The sequence below is a fragment of the Penicillium psychrosexuale genome, assembly GCF_028828465.1.
Source record: "Penicillium psychrosexuale strain IBT 29551 chromosome Unknown utg000003l, whole genome shotgun sequence".
Lineage (NCBI taxonomy): Eukaryota > Fungi > Ascomycota > Eurotiomycetes > Eurotiales > Aspergillaceae > Penicillium > Penicillium psychrosexuale.
In genome coordinates this window covers 4,621,475-4,636,585 of record NW_026643188.1, presented here as the reverse complement: position 1 = coordinate 4,636,585, position 15,111 = coordinate 4,621,475, and the positions used below count along the sequence as shown (strand labels likewise).

At 50.4% G+C, this 15,111-nt stretch overlaps 5 protein-coding genes across 5 annotated transcripts; 1 reads left to right on the top strand and 4 right to left on the bottom strand.

The window, feature by feature from the left end:
* Positions 1–1,957: 1,957 nt before the first annotated feature.
* Positions 1,958–3,149, bottom strand: N7518_005597 (putative protein N-terminal asparagine amidohydrolase; the record flags this gene model as incomplete). Its single annotated transcript, XM_057186524.1, has 3 exons — positions 1,958–2,470; positions 2,536–2,876; positions 2,972–3,149. The coding sequence occupies 3 exons, from the start codon at positions 3,147–3,149 to the stop codon at positions 1,958–1,960; spliced, it is 1,032 nt and encodes a 343-aa protein (XP_057043294.1).
* A 626-nt stretch (positions 3,150–3,775) lies between these two features.
* Positions 3,776–5,083, bottom strand: N7518_005596 (uncharacterized protein; the record flags this gene model as incomplete). Its single annotated transcript, XM_057186523.1, has 3 exons — positions 3,776–4,515; positions 4,602–4,782; positions 4,820–5,083. The coding sequence occupies 3 exons, from the start codon at positions 5,081–5,083 to the stop codon at positions 3,776–3,778; spliced, it is 1,185 nt and encodes a 394-aa protein (XP_057043293.1).
* A 542-nt stretch (positions 5,084–5,625) lies between these two features.
* Positions 5,626–6,648, bottom strand: N7518_005595 (NAD(P)-dependent alcohol dehydrogenase; the record flags this gene model as incomplete). The annotated part of the gene is made up of 1 exon (XM_057186522.1): positions 5,626–6,648. The coding sequence occupies one exon, from the start codon at positions 6,646–6,648 to the stop codon at positions 5,626–5,628; it is 1,023 nt and encodes a 340-aa protein (XP_057043292.1).
* Positions 6,649–8,071: 1,423 nt separating this feature from the next.
* N7518_005594 (uncharacterized protein) lies at positions 8,072–9,559 on the top strand (the record flags this gene model as incomplete). The annotated part of the gene is made up of 1 exon (XM_057186521.1): positions 8,072–9,559. One exon carries the CDS (start codon positions 8,072–8,074, stop codon positions 9,557–9,559), a length of 1,488 nt encoding a protein of 495 aa, XP_057043291.1.
* A 283-nt stretch (positions 9,560–9,842) lies between these two features.
* On the bottom strand, positions 9,843–13,861 carry N7518_005593 (glycoside hydrolase family 18 protein; the record flags this gene model as incomplete). The annotated part of the gene is made up of 5 exons (XM_057186520.1): positions 9,843–10,416; positions 10,482–10,667; positions 10,719–12,046; positions 12,181–13,301; positions 13,372–13,861. The coding sequence occupies 5 exons, from the start codon at positions 13,859–13,861 to the stop codon at positions 9,843–9,845; spliced, it is 3,699 nt and encodes a 1,232-aa protein (XP_057043290.1).
* Positions 13,862–15,111: the final 1,250 nt, after the last annotated feature.

Below are 15,111 nucleotides of genomic sequence, written 5' to 3'. Positions count from 1 at the left end.
CACAATATGACTGGAATGTCAATGCAGCCTGGGGTAAGTTGATGCCTGAGAGATCGAGTCGGGAAGATAGTGGGCACCCCGCGAAGTAAACAGACGCGTGAATCCGACGCGCTCGTAAGGCATCCCCGGGAGGCGTCGGACTCGGCCATCGCCAGTCTTGTTCTAGCGGGCGGCAGTGCATGGGGATAGTTCTACGAGGCAGTGACGTTTCAAGCGACCGCATATAATGCGATGCCTCGAGACATCCGCGGGGTTGCAGATATCAGGAGCGCGTCATGATGGCTTGCAGGCAGATGAGGTCACACAGGGGGCAGCATCGTGAAGGAGACCACTTGCGATAAACATCACGACGCGAGGTGCAATGACATGAGGAAATCCGGATGAAGATGGGGCATTGATGGAGCCGTACCTTGGGATGATCTCTCTTTATCACCTGACAGGAAGTCACCTGCCTGACAACAACAAGACGCAGGTCACGTTGTCTGCGAAACCCCGAATTCGAAATTGAGACGCGCGAAATTGGTAAAGATGAAAATTTGAAGAAGCCAATAGCAGGAGATGCAAAAGACTTAGCAATCTACCTTGCGGTAAATTTAGAAATAAGAAAGCGTGTTTCTTTAGGAAGATGTAGAGTAGCGGATAAGTTCAAGATGGATTGCTCACGTGGCAAGGAGGTGGTTCAAGAGGAGGAGTCGCGCTGAGTCCGGCGGGCCAGAACGACCGAGAGCGCAGTAAGTCACCTGATCGACCTATTCCAAAAGATCGACTGACGTAAGCATACCGCAGACCGCGAATGAGCCACCTGGGAGCCCTGAAGATCTAGACAATTTTGCAAACTCAGCCAAAACGAAACCGACAGCAGGAGCTGAAGATAACCAACTAAAATGCTTGGATTCCCCCGGGGGATTCTACGCCTCCATCGCTCAACGCAAGTCATGTGCAGCCGTCCCGTGCCCCTCTGCTGCACACCTCCTTTCTGGGTCTCTGATTGGCCGCCGGCTCTCGGAGGGGGATTCCCTAGATCACGTGTACGGGTATCTTCTAGGCCAATCACGGGCTATGTTCACCCACTAGGGGGGGGATCAGACCGTTGGATACAAAGAACTTCATGAACCCACATATTTGGCAAGTATAGCGGCGTAGTCTAGACTCACTAGAAGCCTACTAACTATATTCGATATACCCGGCATTGATCAGAAGCGACTGTCCCTCCTTGTTTCCCTGAAAAATGATTGGCTAGACCGGCTAGTGTATTGAATACTGCCTTCAACTGAATCAGGAATCACAACAGGGGAATATCCCGGGACGGTGGTGCAATGGGAAACAAAGTAGTGCATTATGTGGTGGGTGTGCTGGTCTAGATCGTGATATAACACGAGTTCTTCTACAATCTCAGCATACTTCGTTTTGAGTTATCGATTTACTTCTGATCCCTCATCGGGGTGGGGGAGAGGTGAATCACATGTTTCAGACTAAGCATCTTGAAATAGAATTCCCCAAGACCTTCACACCACCATATCTCCAAAGGGTTGCATCGGATATCCAAAAGGGCCTTCCCTAGTATCTTGCCTGCATATTGATGAACGTGAAGATCAAGTGATCATAAGACCTAAGAATTCCAGATGCGATATTAAGCTAAGTATTTGAGCTTTTCCTGAAGATTGTGGCGATCTCGATGATCTTCTTCCATATGTCATCACGTTTGAGTCCCCTATCACATGGATCACCTGCACATGAGCCTGTGGCAATCGGTGGAGTTCACATTGCAAGGAGGATCGCCATGAAACTGAGATATACACCGTTTAGTGTATATTCTGGGAGTGGGAGGTATGACAGAAACTCGGATGATCGAAATGCCATTTCCTAATGTCATGTCGCGAGCGCCCTCGATCTCTTCATAGACTCTGCAATATCTGGGGGTAGTCTGACGCGTCCAGTGCGCTCCTCACTCAGACGCCTATTTCAGTGCAAATACCATTTGCGGATCTGCCGTAGTATCCGCGAAACAAATACCTTCCTCCGCGGCGCCTAGCATGTCCCAGCAAAGTATCTTGACGTCGAATGGGATGCCCGCATCCTCTGTCTCACTTTCCTCATCGGGGGCGTGCGCACCTGACCCTGCATCAGCATTGACAGTGGGCCGTTGCGTCACAGCAATGATAGCGCTTGTCCCCGCATACCGCGCCGGTGGCTCCTCGCCCGACCGATTAGAAAAGACAATGACGATCTTCTTCGGAGAATCTGCCGCCTCTCCGCCGTCAATATCCACCTCATGTTCCATCCTTTTTTGTATCAGGGGCCAGAACCGCTGAAGCCAATAGTTGAACGTATCCATCTCGGGCTTATCCTTCAAGGCATCTAGCTCTTCCCGGCTCAGAGTGGTCAACCAGGCCATGGACAAAATGACAAGTTGGGACTTGGAGTCAAGAACTCGAGTTGCAAATTCCCATTTGGTAAATGGCGCCTCAAACTTGTACGGATTGATATCCATGCAGATACCAAACGAAGTCGCGATCTTTTTTTCTCGGATAGAACTTGCTCACCCTGGTGCAATGAAGATAACGCGCCCTTGGAACCGAATTCAAGCTCATGGAACCCTCGCTCAACTTGACCTTCAGCCGCCCATGTTTCGTCGGTGTAATACAAGAAGCTTTTTCGGTAGTTGAGAATGAACTCCCCGTTCTCGTCGACAACAAGGAGTGAGTTATAGTATGTGACTTTGTCGGGATTTTGAGAATCCTTTTCAATCTCTGGATACCCCACGCAAACCTTGCATCGCAAGCGTCTAGCAGTTTCACGCGCCCACGAGGCAGAGGGGCCATCACCAGCTGGCTCCAGATATGGCTTAATCGCTTCCAATGAAGGGAAGTTATAGCCTAGTTATTCGTTAGCCAGTGAAATTTTTACACAGGTTGAGTCAAATGCTAGAGACGGGGTTCATGCTGCTCAATGAGTTTGTTGGAGTACGTACCTGTCATCGCCAACTCAGGCAACACCAAGATATCAGGCTTCAACAGATCGACCCCGACCCCAAGCTCTTTTCCATCTAAAGCGACAGTCTTTCCAGTCTTTAATAAGGCATTTGCTTTCTCAATATTGCCTTTGAGGTCGCCTAGCTTCGGCGCGAATTGAAGGGTTGCAATCCTCATCTTGTGAGACGGTGAGGCTGAGAAGTTTCTGAATTTTAGAAGCGACACGCGTTGTGTAATCGGGAGTTTCTTAGTGAATCGTGAAAGAGATACGTCTGAACTCAATGGTATTCTTGACGTGGTCGAGGTATGAAGTTGGCGTCTTCTGGTCCCACCGCGGACACAGCGGGGCAGGTTTTTCGACAGAATTATGACGGGCGGGTCGGAATCCGTGGACTAGATCCAGATCCACTCGAGACAATTATTTATATATTGTGACTTCGAGTCCAAGTCAAGAGCAATTACTTCCGTGGTTGGTTGTAGTTTAGAAGGGAGGGCGACGTTTTGGGCCACGGGTCATGAAAATTGATGCCTTAGGGGTGATTATCTGGCCTCTCTAAATTCACCAGCACAAGCATTGTAATGTTCATAGATTTCAACTGAATGTTTCAATTTTAAGGTGGAGATGCATAGACTATGAAGAAACATTAAGAGCACACCAATGGCCTAGACACATAAATGCGCTACGATGTAGCCCCCAAGGCAATATCGATTCGGTTAGTAGTGTTCGGTCAGTAGTGCTCATACCTTGGGTCCAAGAGCCTATGGGCGTATTTATTTTCTTGATACACAGAGCATGCCTTCATTTAGCACCGCTCGCAATCGGGTAATGCCCATTTAACCATCCAGTCTGACATTAGCACCTCTTCAGCAGTCGGTCGTTCTTCTGGCCGGAATGATAGCATCCGGCGCATCAAATCTAGAAACGCAGCTTTCTCGTCTTCCTCAATCTCGCTTCCAACAAACTTCCGTCTCCATTTCTGTATACAGATCTCAAATCTTTCCTCAAGCGGAGGCCATTTGTTTCTCTTATAAGACTCCGTTGGACCTCCATAGTCATCGAAAAATCGGGGTCGTCCTTCCCAGCGCTGCCACCAATCCGATGGCATAGGTCCGAGTACATCAATATGTTGAGCCGTTACCTCATCCTCGTGTATATAATCGGCGCTAAATATAGACTTTATTCCCATAATCTCCCATATTGCGGTAGCAAGACTCCAGATATCCGAGGGATAAGCGAGCGGGATTTGCAATTCGAACTTGGCTTCTGGGGCCCGAAACGCGGCTGGCGTATTGCAGTCTTGCCCAAGGCGTATTTCCGAAGCAGGGGAAAACGCTTCACCAAAGTCGCTTAGAAGCGGGTGCGCGTCGGACAATGAGAATTTCTCCGCATATTTCCCCAGGAATAGTGGCGAAGTAGCCGTAGTCGGAACATTAGGGGGTAATGGCTCTCCATCACATCGTGTGATAGGGATCATCTCGGGTTCGCCATATTTCTCGTAGAATTGCTTGATAGAGAGCTTATCAAAACTTGACGGGAGCTTGACTAAAATGTTGCTTAAATGAATATCTAAATCAACAAACAATATTAGCTTACTAGTCTCCAAAATAGATGTTATCCTTATGACAAACCTCCATGGACATAGCCTTGTGAATGTGTATAAGCAACGGCCTGTGCGACTCGGTATGATAGTGCTCGAGCAACATCGAGGGGAAAAAAGACGGCTAAAGGCAGCATCTCTAAGGTTGCATTGCGCAGGGGGCACCGTGTAGCAGGTATGTTGTCCATTAGGACCTTGCACTTCGAATTCTTCTAAAAAAACAGGTACTAAACCATACCCGGAATGTACCGGCGAAGATGACAGAGCTTTGAGGACTTTGGCCTCGCGCGGAACCGATTGTGATATGTTGACCTTGAGAGCGACATATCGCTCCAGACGAGTATCTCGGGCAAGCCAAACCGTTGAATAGCCCCCAAAGCCAAGTTTATCTACAATATGATAACGGTCATGTAACACGTCGCCGATGATTATAGGATGATAACCCCCAGGCTGATATTTTTCAAGGTGCTCCACGTCCTCGATCCAGTTATACTCGGCGTGGTTGGCTGCCATTGTGGTGCCGGGCCACGCGGACACCGAGCTGAGCTTTCGACGCCAAAGGGATTGGCATACTGCAATTGAAGGTCGAGGCGAGACCAGTGTTTTTTGGATATTTAAAGGGTGCGTGAATATTTTCAAGCAGCGTGACATGGTATGTTGATTGTTTGGGGGAACATCCATGAAGCTCCCTGGGAAGGAAGGGGTGAATCGCGATTCAAACAAATCACGTGATGAATCGGCTTATTCTTCGGTATAGTATACGGCCTTGTTGTATCTTTTTAGTCTTTTTAGTCTTTTTAGTCTTTTGATGTGTTTTCAAGTATCTTCTCTTTCCCCGTGGATCTACAAAATAACACTTGATGCTTCGGCAAGTGGGCCAGCCATGGATGGAAGAGCATTATGACGTAAGGGAAGTTTAAATAACTAGACCCGATGAATTTGTACAGCCTGTCGATTTGCAAAGCATCAAGAATAACATATGTAAACAATTGATATCGATCCACTGAGAAACTAATGAAGATCGTTCATTGAACTTTGTACAGTGTGCAGCAGCCTCACATCTCGGGCGAGACGTGTACAATGACTTTGCCCGCACTGGAGCCCACCTTCAGATGCTGGTAGGCCTCAATTACCTGCTCAAATTCAAAGGTAGACTCGATAATCGTTGTTATGGTACCGTCAGCTAGCCACGTTGATAGCTGCTCGAAGTCCTCGTGTACATTCTTGGTGAGATATGAAACAAACTTACGCGGCGTGCCACCCAGTGCGACCGGCAACAGTAGGCCCTTGGCGATATTCTTGGCCGTGGATAGCGATGGGGAGCCCCCAACGCCAATGAAGTGACCCTCTGGTTTAAGAAACATAGGCGTCGTGGAGAAAAAGTCTTTCGGCGAGTTGCCAACATTGTCCACCACCAGGTCGTAGACTGGGCCCTCAGCTTGGAGTGTAGCCACGATATCGTCCTTGTGGTAGTCAAGTACTGTGTCGGCACCCAGTTTCTTGACCAGGAAGACTTTGGCGGTTGAGCAGGATGTCGTGACGTGACATCCAAGGGCCTTCGCAATTTGGATACCGAAAGTTCCCGTTCCTCCGGAGCCGCCGTTAATAAATACACGGTCACCGGCTTTGACATAGGGCTTGATGCACTGGTACGCCGTCAACCCCGTAGTGGGCAGCCCAGCAGCGCGATCGAGATCCACGCCCTTGGATAGCACGGCATATCCATCTCGTTGCAGCACCACGTATTGCGACAGGGAACCGTACGACTTAACGGGATCGACGCGGCCAAGGATGTTATCGCCGACCTTGACATCCGTCGATCCCTCAGCCACGGCTATGACAGTGCCGCTGAGGTCCATGCCTAGCACCTTGGGGAACTTGACGATGGCACGGGCGAGAAGTCCCGCCTCCATGACCTTGTAGTCTGCCGGGTTGACACAAGCGCTGATAACGCGGACGAGAATCTCGCCTTTCTTGAGGGTGGCTGCATTAGGGCGTGGGACGTTGTCCACGAGATTCAGCTTCTCCTCGATGGGACCAGGAGCGGCCTGCTGCCACGCCTTCATATTCTCTGCCATTGCGATTAATTGATTGAAGCTGTAGGGTGCTTAATTGCGATAAGGATGAGCTGAGAAGTAGCTGGACGAGGTGGCGTAGCCTGCCCAGGTGACGTAGAGTCGGGCCTTAGTCAGCGAATCCGTGGAGGATCCAAGAATCAAAGTTGTCCTTCTCGTAATTGCTACTACTAGCGGTACCGCGAGAGAGAAAAAAAAAGCAGAAGACCCCAAAATACCAATTACCACGAAAGTATCATATAGAAAAAGGTAGAAGGATGTAGCGGTAGAGAGCAAAACTATAGGAGAAAAAATAAAGTTAAACTTCCCGAGGCCATGCATAAAGTTGATTATAAAGCACTAATGACGTCTCCCCGGCATTCGGATATAGCATTCCCCTATAGCGTCTAAATATATATTTCGAGGAGATGCTGTCTAGTAAGCAGACACAGTAATATGAGATCAAAAAGTCTGCACCGAGACACCTGAAAACTCCGTGAGACAGTTTTAAAGAAAATTGTCAATGTCGTATATACATCGACTTACTGGCCCTGCATATTTGTAGATGCATACCGGACTAGTTTCGCCGCGCCTCCTCGTCACTAGCGCCTTCTATTTCAGCAGGGCTAAAGAAACTCACTAAAGTTGACGGTAATCTCAAACTTCCATGACCTTACTATTACGATATTCTGACATCTTGACTACTGTCAATCTCACTCTTTACAGGCCTTCACGGTGAGGCTCAAAGTTCATCGTAGGAAATATGGAACAACCTGGTGGAGATAATCATGTATTTGCATTATAGGCTAAAAACAGGAGGCCAGAGTATATGAAACCATCCATCCATCCAATGAACAATAGCGGCATAAACTATCCGACTCATAGAGCCGCGTACCTGAACTGTGTCAAATTCATGTTGATAAAGTAAGCCGACCATTAGTTCTTCGAATAATATCCGCTTGCTATGTCGAGCAATTCAACTTCTAGCAAATTTCTGGTTCCTGACACTGGCACCATAATTCTCAGAGTTCTGTCATGTGCTTTTATCCTCCAGTATCTGCTCTGGAACTGTTAGTACTTTCAAAAGATGGTACATATGTAACTATTGAGTTAAAGGCGGTCTAAAAATGGTAAGAGCTAGTCCCAATTAGCCTATAAAACCAGTAAAATCAGGCATCCGACTGTTGGCCGCTATACACCTTCGTACCTGAGAGCGGGGTAAACCAGTACATGATAGCTGCACATGTGGGAATTCAAAGCTGATCAGTAGAATTAAGGCACGGCTTCCAGCTTGCTAATTCCGTACACCAACCGCACTCAACAGGTTCAACACTTCATCATACCACATTGTCCTTTATTGACGACCGAGGGTTCTAATCTGGTCCTCGGTGTTTTGGATAGAGGCTGTGATATTGACCCCTTTGACAGCCACACACCCCTTTTCTCAATGGATCTTTCTCAACTTCCGGACATCACCAGCCTGCTTGTCAGGCCAGATAACCCTCCACGAAATGATCTCGAAGGAATGGACTACGCACGATGTGCAGCTCTACACAACTACCTGATCCAATATGCCTGGCTCGCTGAAGGCCGCCCACTGGCAACTCTGAATGCCAACGACAACTTTTTCACGACCTTCGGTGATGAAGCTGAAGCTGAAGCTTGTCGTCCAAGGCTTGATCCGTCACTGGCGGCGTTCCTTGACACCGCTATGATATCTCCTTTTCCCTTTGATAATCCTCACGAATACCTCCCGTTCTATGTTTTTGCATGGGGTATCGATGGGCCAAACAACCTTTTTGAGGAAGCTGAAGCTGATATGCATGACCAGCCGATTGACAGCCTGATGCGCTTGTACGCTGTCATATCGCATGTAGACGGTAGTGGCAGTGTTATCTACCACCAACGCTTCCATCGCGTCGCGATCTTCATGCATATTGATGCCTATGACTACGGGTTTCCAGTTGAGGATAATCGATACGTTTGGAACCCACTAGAGACACTGCTCACCCACTGGATCGACCTTATTCATCTTGGAAAAGTTGTGGCTTCGCCTAAGAAAGAGCCAGCCCTATTTGACTTTGAGAAAATCGGGCCCTGGGAGTGGCGGCCCTATAGCGAAGCCCAGGTTACTACGTGTGTCGCCGAGTGGGATCGGCTGTGTCAGGCCATTGAGGCGCGCATCTCGCAGCTGCCGAACCCACCATCACCGATCAGCCCCATTTCCGGGACTGATGCGGATAATCCAGAGCCACTGGTCGCATCAACTGTCCTGGACGCCGCTTCGGTGCCTGATCCCTCCTTTGCGCGTTTGTTTCTGACGCGCGCGAGACGGCCCTGGTTCCACTACATCGCTCCGGGCCTTCTCCTGCCCCGGGCTGACTCGGCTGGATTTGTGGCAGCGCAGCCATTCAGCGTATTACCCCGCTCTGAGTACACCGCACCACCAGTATGTCTTTTTCCCGCTGATACCGGAGACCAGCGTCCTATCCAGCTCACGAGAACAACAAGTCCATGGTTATTGTCGGACTTCTATTCAACGTGCACTAAAACGTGCACACCGTCTCGCGTCTCTGCAGGCCTGTATACTGAGGCAGTGGAGAGAAACGGTGATGAACCGACCGAGGAGGGATTTCGGCTGTTGCTCCCGTTCACCTTCAATGATGATTGGAGCAGGAAAGTAGGCGCACGAAAAAGCGATGGGCAGTTTGTTGATAGGGGACGCTTTTCAGAGCTCTTTCAGCATGGATTCAAGCCCTTTGGTGGTGACTACTACCGCCCCCAGCGGCTGGAGCGTTTGTTGGATTGTTGGCGCAAGCTGGTTGAAAAAGGCGTCTGGTCTATTGGGCCGGAAGGGGTAGAAGGTACTATCGATACTTTCAGAGATGCTGAATCGGACCGTTGGGAGGATTATTATATCCCTCCCACATGGTAGATATCCCAGTGCCATCCTGCCTTCAATCCGGAGACGATTTCCGAGCTCTATCCTGCGGAAATGGAGGTACCAGGGCCGAAGAGGGATGTGCAATTTCAAAAGAAACCAGTCACGAGGATAGCCATTTTCGTAAACGATTGTGATTTATTTACAAATTTAGTCTCGATCCTTCCATTTTCTTCATATCTTCCCAACCTAGCCAAAAGCCCGTCATATCAGATGATATATTTATAAACCCCCATAGCTTCCAAGGTTTCGTTCGTCATTGACATGGTTGATGCTGTCAAAGACCGTACACATACGGCGCGGGTGTCACTACGGTTCCCGATCTTGTCTGGAGCCCAGTCGTACTCGCAGGGAATGTGGGTCGGGACTCGCTGCCCGCCGGGACACCCGTCATGACAGTGACGGTGGTGGGATCAACAGTCACCTTGTCCGAATTGGAACTTTTAAGCGCCTCCCTAGTCCACAAGCCAGCATCTGGGTCGCCCATATATATTTCCACGACCTTACCATTCTCATCAAGTACGATACGCACTTCGGAGTGCGGGTCGTCATCCTCGTAGATGATATTGCATGTCCGACCGTCGACAGGTTTGCCATCCAGATCGACAAAGAGGAGATTATCATAATCAAGGTCGAGATAAGCATCCTGTTTGTCATCGCCAAGTGATCTGAGGTCAGCGTGGCAGACGCCAGCGGGGTCGCTATGCTCCTCGGGCCATGTGTCGTTGGCGAGAAGGCCTCTTTGGAATATTGTCGGTTGGGAGTCATACGGCCGGTCTGCCATGTTCGCTAATGGAGCTGGATCGATGCGCCAGGACTGTCGAGGCCACCCATAGGCGTTACCGTACATGCTTATCAACATCGTCTTGTCAGCTATACATTGACTACCTAGTAAAGTTGGGAGATGGAAACATACGGATCATCATCAAGAACGCGGAAGCCATGGTCGACAGGCGTGGAGGTGCTGATAGTTCCAGGCTGCTCGGTGTAAGTGTATGTAGCCCAGCAAAGCGAGCCGGCCGTTTGCTCGTCGAAACCATAAGCATCTATGAAGTGTTTTCCACTGCCACTACCGCGACCCGCGGGTAGCACCCCAAACGCCCTGTTTCAAGGTCAGATATGATCGCATGAGGGAAGCTTCGGTTTTACATACCAGGTTGCAGGCGGCCCACTGTCCCTACTGTTGCACACGGCAGAGCGGTATGTCGAGCAAGGTTTCCACTGCGCCGACTTCCACATCTTGTAATCATTTCCCTGTTTTGCATTCGCAGGGCCGTTGACTAGACGGCAAGCCTGCGGGGCGTTATTTCCTGATTCCGCGAGGTTGCCCATAGGAAACTCATCAACTTGACATCGCCACGTTTTGCCTGGGAGCTTTAATTGGGCCGCGGTTCGGTATGCCTCTATGCGCTGGCCTTTCCATAGTCCTTGGTTAGCACCGGCAGCGCGGCTCGTTGGCAATGGCTGATAGACAGTCTTTCCGTTGAGCAGCTTGTCGATCCCCCACCTTTGGTTATCACAAATCTCATCCCAACCCATGCCATAGCGGCACGTATATGTGACCACACAATCGCAGGTACTCGTCGTGGTGCCGCCGCTAAAGTCGAGAATCGGCCACTGGCCATACGAAGACCGGCCCGCTACTGTTGTTGGGACGCCAACGTTGGGTTTAGATGGGGATCCGCCGAAAATCCACCCAACCAGGTTGTAAAGAATTGAAAAGCCGATGATGGCCGCAGTAGCGACGACGGCAGCGGCCGTAGCGGCGCATATTGCCCCCTCCGCGGCAAGAGATAGGCCAAAAGTCAACGGTGCTGAAAGGATCGATGGGAGCAAGTCAGCGAGGCAGAGAGCGCCCAACCCGGAGACTAGCAAGGGTAAAGAACGCTTTTCAACCGCGTGGTCGCCTACATAGAGACTGAGGCCATGATTAGAACCGTCTCGCTTGCTGAGCACAGGAGTCTGGCCATAGAGCAAGAGGTTGCCTGAATTGGTGATCGACGAAGGGACAAATTCCGTGCAGCAATATGCTTGGAAGCCACCAGTACAAGTCAGATCTTCAAGCTGACCTCCATCGTTCATCTCGTACGAGTTGGTATTACGGGCGACAATGGTGGCCTTGGGGTCAGAGCATGCCGGTGAGCAAGGCATTCCCACGCCCCTGAAACCCTCCCATTGACAGGTGCCCATCGAGGTTCCTGGGGCGCAACATAGTGTCTGGGCTTCGCCTGGAGGGCATACGGAGTTCTGCTGGAAGCCGGCAATCTGGCCGCGGGCATCAGTTACATCAAAATACCCGGTCGTACAGGCCCCTCCGCATAGTGACCAGTAGCAGCTCGATACAACAGCGTTCTGCAGCGTAGCATTAGCCATCTGCTCCTTGAATGAAGCGGCAGCTGCCTCTGACACCCCATTTGCTGTACCGATGCCCATCAAGTCGTTCATACTGTCGCCAGCTGTGTTGTCCTGATCGATCGACCACTGGAAGAAAGCCTTGATTAGATGTTTTCCAAAAAAAGAAAGGAAAATGGTGTTAAGAGTGAGAGAGAGGGCAAAGAAAAAAATAAGAAACGAAGGAAGGCAATTGGTGACTGTGGTAAAAAGTGGTCTCTTACAATCATGATACCCCCAAGGCACAGGCTATTAGCGAAGGCCAGCTTCTGCTGCATTGTCGCTCCATCGTCGAAGCTTACCCACTGGTTCGTATCAAAGGTGAGCCAGCGGACTCCTGCAGTGGCATCATATGATTCGGTTCCCGTTCCGGCCGCTAGAAGACGTTTGATCTCGGCGTTGGAAAGCGTCCCGGATGACCGTGTGCACTCTCCCGCAGTACCGCCGGTGGTGAACTGACATACGCCGTTAGGCGTGGTACAAGACGGATCAGCGAGCGTAAAGGAGCGCCCATACCAGCCCAGCCCAAGCACAACCTTGGATGGGTTAACTCCGGCCCTCCACAGCAGGGACAAGCCGTCGTTGATTTCAGTGAGATTGGTGTGCGGGCGGAGGTAAGGCCCCGTGAACTTGTTGCTCGAGTCCCAGACGCCATGGATGTCGTAGCTCATGAAGTTGAACCAGTCGACGCTAGGCTCCATGTCCAGAACGTCAAAATGCTGAAGATACCAGTATGAAGATGGAAGTGTAGTACTGATTCCCAATCCGCTACCGAACGAGGCCCTCAATTCAGCCAGGAAGGTTGGGAAATTGGAGAAATCGGCTGGGACACCGCCTCGATCGTCGGCAGCAGGGTATTCCCAGTCAATGTCCACGCCGTCAAAGCCGTATGTCTGCATGAAATTGCGCAGGGAAGTGATGAAGGCTTGGCGATTTGCCGAGGAGCTGATCATGTTACTGAAAGCATTCTGTGTGTCTGGCGTATTCGTTGCATCATTGAAAGACCAGCCGCCAACTGATAGCCACGTCTGCAGTCCTGGCTGTTTTGCCTTAAGCGCCGTGAAGCGCGAATAAAGTGTGGCCGCATTTCCGTCCATCGGCGAGATCTGGAAAGTAGATGGGTCGAAGTATGAGAAAGCAAAATTGATGTGCGTCAGACCCGTCAGCTCGAGGTCTTCAGGTGTAAAAACATCACATGGCCGCTCGGTCGCCCAGCTCTCGTAGTACCCGATGCGCCGCGCAGCCGCAGAGTTGCTACCACTAGAGCAAGAAGGAGTCGGAGCTGCTCCACAGCCGCCAAACCCCTCCTGACAACCAGTGCCACAGAAGTCATCAGTGCTGCCGCCTGGGGGGTAAAATAAGGGTCAGCATCTGCTCTCAAAAATGAGAAATTTCCAAGCGAATCTGAGGCTTACAAAATCCATATTGCGAACAACACACGTTCAGCGGGCACGTTGCGTTATCGGGGTTGGCGTATTCCCCACAAGGAGCTTTCGCGTCGCAGTTGGAAATGCAGACGTCAGCCCCGCAACTCGAGGGGGCGTAGGAACAAACGCCAGTGTTTGAACAACATGCTCCATTTGTGCAAGGTACTCCAGGTGCGCAAGTGCCTACGGGAAGGTCTCTTTTGCGCATAGAGCCAGGGCCAGAGTCAAGATGGTCAAGTCTTAGCCCTGGATGCTGAGACAATTGCCGGATAAGGGCCTCGTTTTCGAACTTAGGTTTGTTCTTTGAATAGGGCTGGTAGAGGGGCGGCAGGGCCGAAGACGAGTTCTTTGGCAATTGGGGCACTGGAGTGAACTCTGGCAATGGTTTCGCGTGGTTGCGTTTCCCATGGGGTTGTTGACGACCTTGGGAAATCCCGCAACTTGCGAGAGCAAGAAGCGCTGGCAGAAGGATTCGCATTGAAGCTGCTGCCAAAGCTCAACACGCAAATGGTATCAATGAGGGACTGATGAACAAAAGCCACTCTGACCTTTGTCGTTGAAGTCTTTGGAGCAACGGCACAACAACCTCCAGCCTCTGGAGAAGACAGGGTACAATTTCTTTTGGCACAGATAGGGGGGCGGAAATGACGGCAAAGAAGACGAGAAGCTGGTCACACGCCAGCGCCCTTTATTTTCCATCCATATTACTGAAGTGATGGTGGATGCATGCACGCCAGGGGGTATCCTACTCCTCAAACTACCACCAAATTGCCCAAACAAGCTATTTCCCCGAAGGATCCTGCAGAGGCTTGCACCAAGGGCTGAAGTCCAAAGTCCATGGCCATTAGGCAGAATCCGCGGAGATCTGGACCACCGTGAATGCAGGGATGTTCTCGTACTCATCCGTTCTCTTGACGGCCCCGGGGCGGAAATAGAGGGGCTTGTGGAAAGCGGACTAATACCTGACGGAAGGTGAGGCTTGGAGGAGGAGTAGCCATACTAAGAGCAGTACTAGGCCAAATAAGGTCCTGGAGCGTCACTTCTGGGTCTTTCGGCTTGTCAATTGCTTTCACAATCAACTCCATGATATGATGGCTCGTGCAGGTACGGGAGAACTTCGGTCTCGGTTCAACCGAAAACCATGACAAGCATCTGCGAAAGTTAACTAAAATCTGACATTGTTTACCTCAAACCTCTTATGCAGCCCAGATGTAACCTTAGACCGTTTACTCAAGTGCTCGCTTAATGATATATTCCTGAGTGGGAACCCCGCACGTGTGCTCTGGATAAGGTATTTATATTCCGATTGGCTTAGATCTCCTTTGGCCCCCAAGTTGAACGAAGTACTAGCAGTCAATTATGGGAAGATTTCACATGTCGCTTCGGCCATTGGCTGCAAGAGACTGGCCTCCGGGGCCGGTGACTAAATAGACGAGATATCCCGAGTAAGCAGCCACCTAATCTCCGGTATCCTTGTGCAGGCTAACAGGAAGCAAACCAAGTCCGCAGTCACAAGGTACGAGCTTCCGAATTGCCCGAAATATCCTAGTACCTGTATCATGCAGGGGGAAACCGGCGGGATAAATGATAGCATCTTCATCGAGGAGGGGCACTCCAAGCAGCCCTTCGTGTAGCGAGGAAGAGAGAAAAGTGCCCGGACATTCCTGTTCCTCATGCCGTCCAATCCATCCTCGTGCAAAGAGCAATTCGATTATCATAGCTCCTTGC